The sequence below is a fragment of the Gracilinanus agilis genome, chromosome 1 (assembly GCF_016433145.1).
Source record: "Gracilinanus agilis isolate LMUSP501 chromosome 1, AgileGrace, whole genome shotgun sequence".
In the NCBI taxonomy this organism is placed as follows: Eukaryota; Metazoa; Chordata; class Mammalia; order Didelphimorphia; family Didelphidae; genus Gracilinanus; species Gracilinanus agilis.
Window position 1 is genome coordinate 97323255 of NC_058130.1, and position 16547 is coordinate 97339801.

The 16547-nt window shown below is 37.0% G+C and overlaps 1 protein-coding gene across 1 annotated transcript in view; it reads right to left on the bottom strand.

The window, feature by feature from the left end:
• The window catches only part of KIF9 (kinesin family member 9), a 74543-nt gene that overhangs the window by 20190 nt on the left and 37806 nt on the right, over positions 1 to 16547 (bottom strand). The window contains exons 9-14 of the mRNA XM_044656993.1: positions 15005 to 15082; positions 6582 to 6650; positions 5881 to 5985; positions 4629 to 4684; positions 1877 to 1967; positions 1403 to 1533 (exon numbers count right to left, since the gene is read on the bottom strand). Coding sequence (XP_044512928.1) covers positions 1403 to 1533; positions 1877 to 1967; positions 4629 to 4684; positions 5881 to 5985; positions 6582 to 6650; positions 15005 to 15082 — 530 coding nt within the window. The remainder of the gene's footprint in view (positions 1 to 1402; positions 1534 to 1876; positions 1968 to 4628; positions 4685 to 5880; positions 5986 to 6581; positions 6651 to 15004; positions 15083 to 16547) is intronic.

A 16547-nucleotide genomic window follows, 5' to 3' on the forward strand; every position in this document is an offset into this window, starting at 1 on the left:
ATATATATATATATATATATATATATAAAACTCCATGCTCCTGGAGCCAGAGCTGGAAGCATGAAGTAAAAGACATTTCCCTTGTCCTGTCCTTATTTCCTTATCAACTAAACTGTCATCAGATTATCAGAGATGATAAAGAGATCTCCACAGACTTGAACTTGTTTGGGGTTTGAGGTTGCGATGTTTAACATATGTTAAGATGCAGGACTTCCTCTGAACCACATTCTATCCAAGCACCTCATCCTGGCTACCATTCTGGCTCCTATATTCTAGTCCCTTTTCTGTCTTTTATAAGTGTGGCAAACTTTCTGTAGTCCTGGCTACTGATTGGGTAAGTACATAATTACTTAAATCACTTTATTTGGGCCCTGATTCAAGGACCTGTTATAGTTTTATTTTTCCTTTACTTAGATTTTTTTAGACTTTGACATTTTATATTTCATTCACAAGTTATTTTTTCTCTTTTATGTGGATTTTTTCTTATGTTTTTGATTTCTTTCGCAATTGATTCATATACCTTATAACTCAGCCATGTATCCCTGCGTGATCCTTGGGTTATTATCCACCTGGGGGAGGGGTTCTTTATTATTGTTGTGAACTTTGATTTGAATTTGAGTAATTTTAGGATAAGGAACTTGCTACCTCCAAGAATCCAAGACAATGAACCTGTTTGGAGAAGGTGCCATGAAGATGCCTGCAGAGACCACACACTGCAGATCGAGAAGAAGATCCAGAATTGAACTTTGGGATGTGAATTTGAACTATGAGGGGCTGAAAGCATTTGTTTTGAATGTATACTTTCATGCCAAAGGGGACTGCCTCCAAATTGGCCTTTTGTTAATCTAGCAATCATTTATTTTGTTCCTTTCCCCCCCTTTTATCCACAAATTATTGCAATATATCTGTTGATTGTTTTTATGATCCATTGGGGAGGCTGGTCTCCCAAAGGATCACAGGGGGGGTATGTATAAATAGAGATTGTGAACCTTGGACTTCATCCCCCATAAATCCTTAGTTTTCCCAAAATTCCCTTTAATCTCTCTTGTGCCTCCACATTTGCGTGGTCAAGTTATTGTTATATAGTTGGCTGTAACTCCTCCCTCTTTCTCTTTTTGGTTTCTGGAAGTGAGCTGGCTAGTACCTTTTAGTTAGTCTCTCTTGTTAGTTTATTATTAATAAAATATTTATAGATATAATATTTAGTATTTTGCACATTAATTTTAATTTCCACAGTGAATTAGCTCTACTTTCAGAGAGTCACAAGAAACCTTAGTTAATGGAAGAAACCAGGGAATTTTTTCCTTATGAGAGCAAGTCAATCAAGAGTTTGAGCAACAGGGAAAAGTGAAAATCCAACATGGATAGGCAACATTAAAAGTAGCCTTATAAGGTAACTCACCCAAAATCTTTGAAGGGCTTCTTGACCTTGGCCTTCTTCATAACCTTAGAAGTAAAAGGTGCAAGACCAAGCCCAAACCCCTGTCCGTCTGTGTCTCCTACCATGTTGCCTTCCACATCAACCAGTCCAGCCTGAATAGGGCAATCCCAAAGACAAGAAAAGATTAGAATCTTGTCCCATGTTTGATTGGTTTCCTCTTCCCAAAGATTAGGGGATGGTAAATTGAGTTCATAGCCATAATTCCTAAAATCCTCAGCGTCTGGGTAGGCCTGCAGAAGTTAATCACTGATGTATGTTTTCAGATGAATTCTTTAATAGGGTGTGGCTCCTGTTGGGAGTCCAAAGTGGATCTTAACTCTTACCTATTTTATCACTAGTTCTGCCCCAATGCAAGCCATTTTTTTCTGGAAAAGCTCTGGTGATGGAGAATCTCAAGCACGAGTTCCAGCCTAGAGAAGCCCTGCAAACCCCTACCTTCTGGGCTGCAGAAATGGTCGCAAAGTCATTCTTGTCTATCATGGTGTACTTTCTACGTAAGTTGGATTCCACTTCTTGTTCTTGTTGGCTTTGGAGAAATAACAACAAAAGTTACTGAGTGAAAGAGCCCCTTTTCTTTGGAGGTCAAGTTGAAAACGTGAAAACTTATCAAATCAGAAGTTTGAAGTAAAAAACCCACTGGATACCTTATTATTGATGCTATATTTCTATTATGCAACCAAATGATATAGCATTCAATTCAAAGAACATTTAATAAGAACCTATTATGTCAGGCATTATAACAAAAACAAAATGTTTCCTGTCCTCAAGGGTTTATATTTTACTGAGCATGATGGAGGAATTCCAAGATGGACTCCAACAAGTATGGCATAAAGAAAACTGAAGCAGAGAACACTAACATTGTAGGGGCAGGGATGGCTTGACAAAAGAGGTTCTTGAACTGAACCTTGAAGGAAGACAAAAATTTATACGGGCAGAGCCGGTTGGCAAATTCTGAATTTTCAAAGTCTTGAATTTAGGAGAGCTCTAATAGCTCAGTTTTGTTGGAACATACAATTTCATGAAGGGAATTAAAATGAAATAAATCTGGAAAGGTGAGAGTTAGATTGTAGAAGGCATTAAGTTCTAGGCTATGGAATCTATATTTTATTTTTTAGGCAACTTGGAGCCACTGAGGGGTTTTGAGTAGGAAAGTGAAATCTTTGGACAGAGGGTAAAAAAGGCAAACTCAAAGGTTGAGCTCAAGTGTGCATTTCTAAATTCATTGCTCTATTTGGTTTCAGTTTGGATTAGAGCAAAGACATGGGGTTTGAGGATTTAAAGAAAATTGATACTCAAAAAGCTAGTGCAAGCATGAGTTTTATTGCTATGCAGTGCAGCAGGCAGTCAAAAATGAAAGCTAATTTCTCTCTCTCTCTGTCTCTTTGTCTCTCTCTGTCTGTCTCTCTCTCTCCCTCTCTCTTCACAGATAGAGACTTGGCCACACAAAGCCAATCAAGGTCACTCAAATAAAGGAGATATGTACAGTAGGGAGACCTTGGTGGGAGTATATGCTCAGAAGGAGGTCTGAATAGGAAATCACCTTAAAGGTGGGTTTAGTTGAAACAATCAGAACCACATGTGGGAGGCAGCATTCTTAATCAGAGTCAGGATTGTTATTGATGCCAGACTCAGGTGGAGTAGTTTTTCTACTTGGGACCAGAAACTGGGTGAAGGGTGGAATTAGTTGTCCAACACTCAGCCACTGCAGTCACCAGGAACCTCCTCCAATCAGGGGTCAATGTAATAACCTGTGAATACACAGGCTGAGAATGAGTCAGGGCAGTGGAAAAGTACAGGCTCTCTGTAGTTGTTGACATGTTTATGGTCATTAGGACCACTTAGTCTTAAGGGACTCCACACTGGAGTCCTATTATTTACTTATTAACTACAACATTTATGGATATGTTTTTTATAATCACAACGATTACATTCTATTTGTTAAATGGTTTCTAGTTCAGATCACAGAAGAAATAGCTTACATGCTCGATTATCAAAATGAGTATGGAAATGACTTTTTAAAAATATTAAAGCAAAATCACACTATGATAGCTTATTAGGATATATAAATACTTTTTGGGATGTAATCATTTGGAATAGGTATGAAAGTGTAATAAGTTGGAGGTCTTTCCATTGCCACTATAAGTCCAGAACTGGAGCTTTGTATAAAAAAACCTCAGCCTTTCTCATTCTGAGTCTTTTCATTCTGACTGTACATATTAAGTTACAGAAAAGTCTATCTTGTTTCTTAACTTCATGCAGATTCTAAAAAGTGAACTCCAGTCCTTTTAGTTCTACCACTATATGAAGCAGTGAATTTTAAAGGCAAGAATGGGGAGGGAGAGTTAATATGCACATACCATTGACAAAAGAGTAGAATGACAATTAATAATCTGGAATTGAGGGAGGGGACAGGCACTAAAAAGCAGAGTGAGAACCCAAAAGACCAGCAATTCAGGGCCAGTTAGGATAGGGAGCAAGCCACCCTATAGATCTCATTAGACATCCCTGCATTGCAGAACCAGACAACAAAACTGATGCTCACAGTAATGATCCGATGATCCTGAGTCTTTAAAAGATATTCTGTTACACTCAAGATCCTTGATAAAAAGGTAGGGCAGCATGAATTATACTTTATTTTTTTTAAAACAAGTTTTACTGATGCCTTTTGTTCTTATAGCATAGTCATTTCCAAATATCCCATCCTTTTCCCCACAATAATGCCTTCTTTGCATTTGTAATAGACTTTAGGAAGTTTTTTTTAAATAAAAAAATGTTAAGATAAAAACATTTCAGTGCTTAAAGGGAAAGATTCCACCATATGAAAATTATTTTCTATCATGTTTTTTTGAATGAATGAATAATATTAAAGAAATGATCAGTTAGAATACTGTCTTTGTAAACTCTATGATGCCAAGGACAATCTCTCATTCATCTTTGTATTGCCTATAGCAACCAGTACAGTATCTTCCTTCTAATAGGTGCTTAACACATGTTCTTTGAATGAATGCAATTGTTCAATGAGCTCAAAGCATTACTCAGAATATAATTCAGGACTCATTATTGTTCTCACTCTGTTGCAAAGTGGAAAACTGATACAGAGTCTAACAACTTGGTAACCAAGCCCAAAAGAGCAATCACATACCCTCCCTCCACAGTGCTCTATTATTGGGGAGAAGGCCATTATTACCTTAAAATGATTTTGAACTGATTAAACACCTCCTGGATCTGTCGGAGGTTAATGATCTGAGAAACAGAAAATGTTAACAGAGGTTAGATTGCACTTACTGGGGTATATCTGGAGCCCACTTGCAGTTGATATTCAGGCTGAATCTTTATGAAAAAAATTTGGTTCCATGAGCTAATTAATTAGTACATTATTTGGAGTTATATATTTCATAGATACAGATGTCTTAGCACAAAGATTCATTTGTTTTTAAAACTACAGATAGGCACAAAAGAATCTTTTTAAAAGCAGATTTGCATTTAAGTTTGAAAAATGCAATCTGATAGGTACAAAGTCAAAATAGAACTGACCCTTAGAATCTGCATGAAATTTCAGTGAAGCCACTGCTTTAAGGCAATACAGTTTATCTTATGAAGCCAAATGTCACCCTAAAAAGGGTATGTGTTAAAGCAAACCCATTTACTTCTCATGTCATTTGTAAAAAGAACATATATATATATACATATATGTATATATATAGCCTTTCTTCCAGTTGGTGGATATGGCCTTGCCTAGGTGTAGAGGAAAACCTAATATTTATGTCTTAAAAACAATAGTTAAAATTCTTTCCATGAGTTAAAAACAACAAAAAAATAAAAATGTCTTTTAGTTTTATATATATATAACTATATATATATATATAGTTATATAGTTATATAGTTAAATAATAAAGCACAATGAAATTAATGTTTAAAATTCCATTGTTTAATGTTAGTTATTTTTGGATATTACTACTCTTAATCTAAAGATGGAATTTAAACTTAACATTGTTCTTTAAAGCCCTGATTTAAGTTTTTTCTTGCCTTTGATTGGGTCATCTTTGGCAATTTAATGTGAGTGTATTATAATACATGTACTGACCTAGCTTTTGAAGATTAGCCTTAAAACTAAGAACCATTATTCCCCTTGGTAAGGTAAAGGCATTGTCACCCAGCCCCACACAACCTCCAATCTCCAGGAAACTTAAATATGCAGCAAGGGATTTTGGAGGAGCCTTTTAGGTATTGGCATGGGCCTACTCAGGAGAGGAGCTGACTGGAAAACTCACCATTTCTAGTGCAATTAAACCCCTCCATGGAAGCAGCTGCGTTACGGCAATAACGAGATCTAATTTCTCGTGGAATATTTAGAGAAGGCCCCCAATCCATCTATTAGCTAAGCAGCTTGTGAGTCAAGAGCTCTGGCCTCCAAGCAGCTCTGTGAAAATGCTACTCACGTCGATTTCCTCCAGAGTTCCATCCAGATACCTGCGAACTTGAGAGTTAATCTCTGCTATTTGGACTTCATCCATGGGGTCATAGGTGACCATAGAACGATTGGCCTTAAAATGGAAAAATATTTCATTAACAATGATGAACTCAAGACAAAAAAACTACTTTACTCTATTTGCCTTGGGACAGGGAAGGAGGAGATGCCAGTTCATGAGGCCTGAAAACTTCAGTTCCTGCCTGTATCAAGACACAGCCGTTCACTGTTAAAACTGAGTTTTGAACTTAATTCTTTTAACTCTAAAATCCAGTGGATTCGGCATTAGATGTTTTCTCTGTATTTAGTTACAGAGCCAAAAGAGGAAATCGGATTTTTCTGGCATCCTATCCAATGCTTTTCCCAGGCTACAAATAGGAAATAGGGTCTTTGATTTGGGACTCTACAGCATGAGGACCAGCATGAGAAGTGCCAGTGCTAGGCCAGGGATTCTGTGGCAGATGTCCCTCATTAAGAGGGAGGAGGGCACTCTGGATGCTCAAAATGATGGGCAGACAAAACACGCTAGACACCATGAAAAGAGAACAGAAATGACAAAAGCTTGATGAGTAGAGGTTTCCCCTGTCTTGCAGTTCCCCATCAGCTACTTATGTAGGCCACAGGTGGGCAGGCAGGCAGATCCAGGAGGAACAGAGGCAAAGAATTCTTTACCAGACTGTCATGTATGGCTAGTTCCTGTTTTAGCAGAACCAACTGCTTCTCCAGATTCTTCACCATCCTCTATAGAAGGGAAACAAAAAGAAAAAAGACCATATAGATATGCCTCTGAAAACACAGAAAATGCTCAATAATGACTATTAATTGAATTTATTTATACTGCCATGGACCAAGTGAATTTATCTAAATGGATGCTTTTTCCTTTTTTTCCTTTTATAACCAAGATTTTATTAATTCTTGTTTGGTCATCAACACATAGATTCTATGGGCAATTTATATATTTTTAATGAAAAACCTAAAAACCCATGTAGTTACATTCTTTTTCTAAACTACCATTCTGGTGACTTTCTAGCTTCAAGTTTGGAGATATTTAATTCTAAAAAGAGAACATAACAATACAGTGCCTTTAATGTGGATCAAGTATGTGTTAGAAAATTCCATGAATTCTCTCTTTAATAAAAACCCCTCTCACTACATATGTTTAATCTTTTCCAACCTTTTCCAACCTTTTCCAGCACATTAACAAAGTTATTGGGGGAAAAAATGTGCTACCACTTCCAAAGACAACAATGCCATAGAGAGTATGCAATTTAAAAAGGGAGATCCAACACCAGCAAACAGCCTAACTTAGGAAAAAATTCTACTGAACAGTAAGATGGATATAGAAAACAGATCATGAAAATGTGAAGCTCTTTAAAATTCATGGCCATGATTCCCAATTGTGACCTGATAGGCTTCATTTAATATTAAAAACAAACAAACAAACAAGGATTTGCCTTTGGAATATTGTCTCTAAATAAGACATTCAATGCCTTTGTTAATCAATATCACATTAATGTCTTGTCATATGGACCAGGACATGATTTTACCTTTTTAAAAAGGCACTTATTTTTATCTAAATGTGTTTAAACATGAGATCCAATGGAATTCTCTTTAATTATTTTATTATATTTTAGAAGCAGAGTTAAGTGATTTTCCCAGGATCACACAGTAAGTTGTCTGAGGTTAAATTTGAACTCAGGATCTTTCTGACTGCAGGCCCAGTGCCTTATCTGCTGTACCACTTAGCTGCCTTGAATTCTTCCTTCTTAAAAAAAAATATATTTCTAGTGCTACTAACCAACTAGTATTTATGAAACAGTTGTTAAAAAAAAATGGTCCCCAGAGGGGCAGCTGCGTGGCCCAGTGGATTGAAAGCCAGGCTTAGAAATGGGAGGTCCTATGTTTAAATCTGGCCTCAGCCACTTCCCAGCTGTGTGACCCTGGGCAAGTCACTTGACTCCCATTGCTTATTCCTTACCACTAAGGCAGAAGTGCCTTAGAACCAATACATAGTATTGATTCCATGGCAGAATTTAAGGGTTTAAAAAAAATGGTCCCCAGACCTATCTGAACAAAAATATTTATAGTTGCTTTTTGTGATAGCAAAGAATTGGAAACTGAAGGCATGTCCATCAATTAGGGAATGGCTGAACATGTTGGGGTTATGATTATAAGGGAATACTACTATGTCATAAGAAATGACAAGCAGGATGCTTTCAGAAAAACCTGGATGGGCTTATATGAACTGATGCAAAATGAAGTGAGCAGAACCAGAACTAGTATATACAGGAACAGCAAAATTATTTGATGAACAAATGTGAATAACCTAGCTTCAAGACAATCTCATGGATCTGGAGCAAAATTGATTTTCCTCTTTAGCATTTTGGCAGTAAGGGAGAAAAGATCTAATTTTACCTTCAATCAATCAGCCAGTATTTATTAAGCACCTCTTCTGACATTCTAGGAACTAATATTTGTAGGAGTTGAGTATAAAGCTTCAGATCTCTAATTGTTTCCCCTTAACACTTCCTTCTATAGTATGGGTTTTCTGCCCGTCTTGCTAAGCATCTCATACTGACCCAGTTTCCCCTAAGTCCTCATCTTCTAGTTATCACAGAGATGAAACATATTGTAGCTACCCTCTGCTAGTTGACCTTTAGCTACTTTCAGTTTTTAGGAGAGAAATCTTTATTTGAATACATCTGTGTTTGCTCTGTCCAGTGGTAAATGTGTTAACAACCAGTTCTCTGAAAACATAGGACACACTTTTAAATTTAATTTGCATTATTAAAATTTACTCCATCACATTCTTAAGTCAAGAAATCAACAAATCAATCAGTCAAATCCTGGTTTTTAATTAGCCAGTTTCTGAGGTGTAAATGCTCACCTTGAAAATTTAACAACTGGTTCTCTCCAGTAGGAGCTGGCTCCAGCACACCCCCGATCCATATACATCACAATTTTACAAATGGTCAGAGAGAATAGAGAGAAGGTGGCAATGGGAAATTCGGCTCTCTCTCTCTCTCTCCGTCTGCCTGATGTCCTCTTCATGATGAAATGAAAGGCCCTTTCTTCGTGAAGCCTTCCTTCCTTGACATCACCGGTGGAAGTGATCTTTCCCTTGTCTGGAATGCCCTGTTTGCATGGGGACTTAGGACATGCTACTTTGCAATATATATATTTGTGCACTGGTATGCCCCACTACTAGACTGTAGGTTTTGCTAGTCAATAAATATTTAGGAAGCACTTTCTATGTTAGGCACTGTGCTAAGTGTTGGGAATACAAAGAAAGGGAAAAGATAATACCTACCCTCAAGGAGCTCACCATCAAATGGGAGAGACAAATGCAAACAACCATTTATAAACAAGCTCTATGCAGGATACATTGGAAATAATCAACAGAGGAAAAGCACTAGAATTAAAAAGGATCTAGAAAGGTTTCCTGTAGAAGGTAGGATTTTGGCTGGAATCTGAAAGATTCAGAGGCAGAGATGAGCATTCCAGGCATAACGGACAGTCAGTGAAAATACTCAGAGTCAGAAGATGGGAGTGGTCTTGTTTAAGAAAGCAAGCCAGTGTCATTGGATTGGAGGAATGTAAGGTATAAGAAAACTGGAAAGATGAGGGTCAAGGCAGACAGTGGAGGGCTTTGAATGCCAAACACAGGATTTCATATTTGATCCTGGTGGTGAAAAAGAGCCATTGGAGTTTATTGGGTGGGAGAACGATGTCATTGTCAGACCTGTACTTTAGAAAGATCACTTTGACAGCTGAATGGAGGAAGGACTGGAGTGAAGAGAGACCTGGGGCCAGGAGACCCACCAACAGGCTATTGGAATAAAATTTGTGTGAAGTGATGAGGATCTGTGCCAGGGTGGTGATAGTGTCGGAGAAGAGAAGGGGGCATGTGAGAGATGTTACAAAGGTACAATCAATAGGACTTGGCAAGAGTTTGACTATAAGGGGTGAGAGTGAGGAGTTGAGGATGACTCCTAGGTGATGAGCCTGAGGGGCTGGGAGGATGATGTTACCTTTGACAGTAATAGGGAAATTTGGTAGATAGATTCCCAAATACTTCATATTGTCTAGAGCAGTGATTCCCAAAGTGGGTGCCACCGCCCCCTGGTGGGTGCTGCAGCAATCCAGGGGAGCGGTGATGGCCACAGGTGCATTTGCAAACAGAGATCCCTACGGCTTATCCTGAAATATGGGCTGTAATTGAAAAGTTCTTAATTGCATTTCCTTCATCATATTTAGTGGAATGTGGATTCAGTATGATAACCAATTTATTAATAAAAAAAACCAATTGCAAATAGTCAATCGCGGTGATTTAAGATTACTGCTGATGAAAATAGAGCCGAGGATTACTAAATTGGTAGCAGCACACCAGGTTCATCCTTCTAATTAAGATGATTTCAAATGTTTTAACTTTTTTTGTATTATATTCTATTCTGAGTTCAATAGTTTCATAATTTCAAAGTTCAATGTTTCTAATTTACACCTTTCTTTACTATATTTTACAAAAAAAGTAGAAACATTAATACATATATCTTTCCTATTAATTGCTATTAAAATAAAAAAAATTAATTTCCAGGGGGTGCTAAGTAATATTTTTTTCTGGAAAGGGGGCGTAGGCCAAAAAAGTTTGGGAACCACTGGTCTAGAGTGATTTTAAATGGAGTTTCTCTAACTCTTGCTGCTGAATTTTGTTGGAAATGTATAGAAATGCTGATGATTTGTGGGTTTGTTTTGTATCCTGCAACTTTGCTAAAGTTATTTCCATCAGCTTTTTAGTTGATTTTCTAGGATACTTTAAGAGTAGACCATCCTATCATCTGCAAAGATAGTTTAGTCTCCTCATTGTTTACTTTAATCTCTTCAATTTCTTTTTCTTCTCTAATTGTAACCTCTGGAGTTTCTAGTACAATATTAAATACAAGTGTTGATAATGGGCATCCTTGCTTCACTCCTGATCTTACTGGGAAAGCTTCTAACTTGTCCCCATTGCAAATGATTCTTGATGATGTCTTTAAATATATGTGGTTTATTATTTTGAGGAAGATTGCTTCTATTCCTCTACTTTCTAGTGTTTTCAACAGGAATGGGTGTTGTATTTTGTCAAAGGCTTTTTCTGCATCTATTGAGATAATCATTTGATTTCTGTTGGTGAAAGGAAGGTTTTCTTTTGGGGATGTGTGTGAGTAATTAATTCAACATTAGGGCAGAGAACATGTCATTAATTTTTGTACTCTTCAGGGTGCAGAGCACTAAGTCCTACATACAATAAGTACTCAGAAAAGATTTGTTGAATAGGCCATGAACATTCATTGTACTTTAAATTTGTAACATTATAGCATCTTGTCTTCAAGGGCTTATTTAACTATCACCTTCCCAGAGAGATCTTTCCTGGTCATTTCAGTCCATAGTTGCCTCTTCCAAATTGTTATATTATCTCGCTTATTTGAAACATTACTTTAATGCCTAGTAATGTTAACTTTTTATGTGTCTTTCTCAACTAGATAGTAAGCTCCCTGAAGGCAGAAATGGGAATAGCCCACAGAGTACCTTTAACATAGGAAGTCTTCAGGTATATAATTTAGGACTTGCCAAAGACTTTCCCAGTTCAAATCTTCTCTAATTCTTTGATTTAGAAATCTCATTTTATGCAAATATTATAATCTTTATTTTACAGACAAGGAAACTGAATCTCAGGATTGTGAAGTGATTTACCAGTGTTAAATAATGAAAAATTATCAAAGTCAGGATTCAGTCCAGTTGTTCTAACTCTAAGCCCAGTGCTCTTTCTACTACGAGGGAGGAAAAAGGGACAGGCTTTCATGCTCTTTCCTTAGCACTCCATTAGCCTCCCACTTCATAATCTGGATATGAGAATTCTTTTATCCTTTGCATTAGGGCAAATATTATTGCAAAATAGCTCAGCTGTGTCCTCTTGCTGGCAATTTTTTTTCTTTTTTTTATTGGAGGAATTTTTTTTTAAAGGAAAATATGTTGGGAGCAGCAAAAACAAAACAAAACAAGAAAACAATCATAATTGACATAGTATTCTACGATTACACCCCTGTTTTGTTTTTGTTTTTGTTTTTGTTTTTCAATTTTAAGGAAATGAATCAAGGCTGTATTTAAAATCTAGCCTCTGAGTTTGGGGATCATTTCTTATAAGTCAGTATGACCTGTTTTTCTCATTGAATTTGAGAGTCCAGAACTTACCTACCTCCACAGCATCTCTCATGCCCAATCTTTTCTACTCACATAGCCACCACCTTAGTTCAGGACTTCATGAGCACATCCCTGAACCATTGCAATTGGTCTCCCCTGCCTCAAATCTTTACTCCTATCCAATCCACCTTCCATAGCAAAGGTGTCTAACCCTGCAGGCACATTGACTTAGAAAAACACACATTAATATTCTTTGGGTTTCATTGTAATGTTATCAATTTAGTTAAAAATTTCTCCATTACATTTAATCTGGTTTGGGCTAAACTTGGGAGTGTTGGGATAGTGTTGGGGAGGGGGGTTAGGAATGCTACCTCCAAGGTATTTGACCCCTCCTCAACCTCAGAAGGGATTTGCCTTAAGCATAAATCTATCTTTTTTGTTCCATACAACCTCAGAAGGGATTTGCCTTAAGCATAAATCTATCTTTTTCTTCCATTATTCAATAAATACCATGGCTCTCTATTACCTCTAGAATAAAATATAAGCCCCTCTGTTTAGTTTTTAAAGCCTTTCACAATAGGCACCTACCTATCTCTACAGCCTTGGTATAATGTATTTTACTCTTCTTCCCATACTCTATGGTCTAGTCAAAATAGTCTTTTCTTCCTTACCAATAAGAACTCCATGTCTCAAATCCGTGCCTTCGCACTAGCCATTCACTGTGCCTGGAACACACTTCTCATCTCAGAATCCCTCATTTTCTTCAAGATGCAACAAAAACATCATCTTTTATAGGAAATCTTTCTTGATTCCCTCCCCTGCTAATGCTTTCCTTCACTATTTATCTTGTTGCCCTTGTATTTATTCTGTATATACTTTTATATGTAAATAGGTTAAATGGAATTTAAATTCCTTGAAAGCAGGGATTGGTTCATTTTCTTCTTTGTATATGCTAACACTGTCTAAAGTAAGCCCTTATTGCTTATTGATTGATTGATACCAGGTAAGAGAATAACTCAATGTAGCAGAGACTAGTCACTGCATCAGGGATTGACCTAACTTCACGTTGTATAATTTTTAATGATATTGATTACAGTTCTGCCTCTATAGTGCTTTATAGTTTACAAAGTGTTTTCTTTTCTTTTAAAAAAATTTGTGTTTGTTACATTAAAGTTCCCAGGTATCTCGCTCACTCCCTCCTCTCCTCAAACTAGAGAAGGCATCATTTGACAAAAAGATATGTGTGTCTGTATATATATATATATATATATATATATATATATATATATAATGTGTATACACACACATACATATATATAAACTATGCTTGTTTTTATTTATTCGTTCTTTTTTTGGAGGTTGACATAAACAAATTCTTCAAACAATATTCTGTTGCTGTATATAATACAAAGTGTTTTCCTCAAAACTCTGTGAGGTAGATAGTACAAGTATAATTATCCTCATTTTACAGAGGAAGAAACTCAGACTCACAGATGAAGTGACTTACTCTTGGAGACATGACAGTAGCAAATGGCAGAGTTAGGACCTTCCAAGCTAGATCTTCCAAAGCTAATTCAGGGCTTTCCCCATTATTATTATTATTATTCCCATGATTCCATTATTATTATATACAATACCTTTCTTAAAAGTGAGAATTTCGGGGCAGCTGGGTAGCTCAGTGGATTGAGAGCCAGGCCTAGAGACGGGAGGTCCTAGGTTCAAATCCGGCCTCAGACACTTCCCAGCTGTGTGACCCTGGGCAAGTCACTTGACCCCCATTGCCTACCCTTACCACTCTTCCACCTATAAGTCAATACACAGAAGTTAAAGGTTTAAAAAAATATTAAAAAAAAAAAAGTGAGAATTTCTAATTTCAGTCTTGCAAGATTGTTACATGGCATCTTAAGCAGTGCCACAAGCAACTAGACATTAATTGGCAAAATATAAGTATTTTTGAGGACTGGGCCTGCCTTATTTGTCTAGTACCTAGCACAGTTCCTTGCAACGCCATAGGATTTAGATGTGAAAAGGCACATTTTAGGTGTTTTAACAATTATTGTTAACATTAACAATAACATTAACAATTGTTGAATTAAATTGAACACTGTTTTGTTAAAATCCTCTCGTGTACGTATCATTTGTATTACTGTTATTTATAAGTATTTATCCTATTGGATGGTAAGCTTCATGAAGGACGAACCACATTTTTCTATACAGTATCATGCTCTGCCTACAGTACTTAATTGATAAACCTTTCTTGTTGAATGAGGACTCTGATGTAAAGGAACTGAGTGACTGATTATCAAGAATTATTAAAATGCAAGTAGAATAATGAAATGTAATGGAACCACTTAATTCCTTATCCTTTTCCTGCTGCTTCCATGCCTGTGGTAGCACAGTTACTACTTCTCCAGGTGGAAACTTTTCTCTCCAGTTATCTGAATCTTGCCCAGTTGAAGCAACTCCTTTGGGAAGCCTTCCTTAACCACCCAAAGGCTCCAGAGATCTCTTCCTTCCACTAAGCTCCTATACTACTTCCTTCCTACATCCCTCATTTAATTTTGAATAGACACTGCCTCATGTTATTAATTTCTATTTGGTGGGTATGTTTGTCTCTCCAACTAGAATGACCTCCTCAATGGCCTTAAGTTCTTAGATCTCCAGTACTTATGACAATAGGTTACATACAGTAAATTTAATTTGTTTTCATTAAAAGAGGAGGAGAGAGAATGTGACTGTAGAGCATATCTCCCAAGAGATAAAGGGACAGGTTTAATCTCTCAGGGCTAGAGAGGGGCAGAATTGCCCCAAGGTTTAGTTCTCTGGATTCCCTGTCCACAAGCTCCATATCAGCCTACAGCTGGAAAAATTATTTCCCTTTCACCTTTGATTTCCTCCAAAGTAATGTAAATAAATACCTCTGCATCATATTTTTCATTGATGGAAGGCTCGGTTGTGATCAGTTTCATTCTGCAGGCAAAACGAAGTGAAGAAAGCTGAAAAACAAATGGTCATAACCATGAGGTGGCTTTTCCTGGTCTCTGGGGGAGCAGAGAGTAGTCTTGTTCAGCCTGGATTCTGAGGGAGCATAGCCTACTTCATGATCATCTGCCAAACTGGCCCTCCACGAGAATGTTCACTCTCATCTGTGTGGCAGAGCTCCGGCAGAATTGGATCCTGCCCAAGTGTGCTATCAAAGTCTTCATTCATGCATTCTTTGCTGTGGAGCACAGTCTCTCCTACTTTCCCAATAATGTCAAAAAGAAAGAAAATATTGATTTTTAACTTTCCTTGCTATTTGTCTCTTTTGAAAGGGAGAGAGTTGTTTAATGAATGCAAGGAGGAGGGAAGAATATTAGTGGCAGTGGGGCTAGAAGCAATTCCTTTTCTTCTAAATCTGTGGTATTTAGTTACACAGTGTGAAATAAGAGTTCCTGTATACATTTTTTTTATTGGTTTGCTTATATCTGGTTGAGTACCTCTTAGTAGAGAGACATTTGCCAAGCATGTAATTAGTGTCTAATAAATGATGGAGGGCTAATACTCAGGAGGGGTAGCTTTCCAGAAGCACTGGGTCCCTAAGGTTTAAGCTGAGGGCTACTGGACCCACACAGTGACGTTGTTCATTCCCTCCCTGAATAACTTCTGGGAAAATATTTCTTTTCAGCAGAAGTGCTTCAATAATTAGGCAAGTAATAGTTGGGGATGGGGTAAGTAATAGTTAAGAGATAAAAAAGTCAGAATTTTCAATAGAATTTATAGGGGGGGAAAATCTATCTTTCATGACCTCTCACTGATGTGCCTCAAACTTGCTAAAAAACTTGACACTTAAGCCTATGTTAATCAGCTTGACATTTATCAATCCTGCTTATGTTTAGAAAATGGATGGATCAGTATATTCTTGCTATAAATCTGTCCATGGAATTCTTATAAAGAGAATAGTAAAATCTTCTCTTTAAATGAATGAGGGAAGGAAAACCCCATAGAGTTGGAGTCATCTTTAAATCATTTAATGTTAGAGTTGGAAAGGACCTTTGAGGTCACCTAAAGTTATTTGCAAAATGAGTCCAAGGTTATAAATGGAGAAAATGAGGCTGAGAGAAGGAAAGTTATTTGTCCAAGGTCTTGGAACTAATTAGAAGAAGAGTTGAGTTTAGAGTCAGTCTTCTGAATTTCTGTTCAGTACTCTTTTCAGCCTAGTCAGAGCATCTCTTTTCTTTCAAGGACTTATCAATGATACTGAGTAGCTTGTTATGTTTCTAAAAATGAGTGAGGAGAGGTAAGCCCTGAAATTTCTGTTTGGCTTTGGGAAGAAACTTGCTTGAGGTCTCACAGATAATCAGGGACAAATTTACAGTCAGAACCAAGAACTTAAGAGTTTTTAAGTAGATCTTTAGTTTACTGAGAAAGGAAATATTTTGTTTGATTCTCTGTAAATTGATGTATAGTATCTTTTATTTT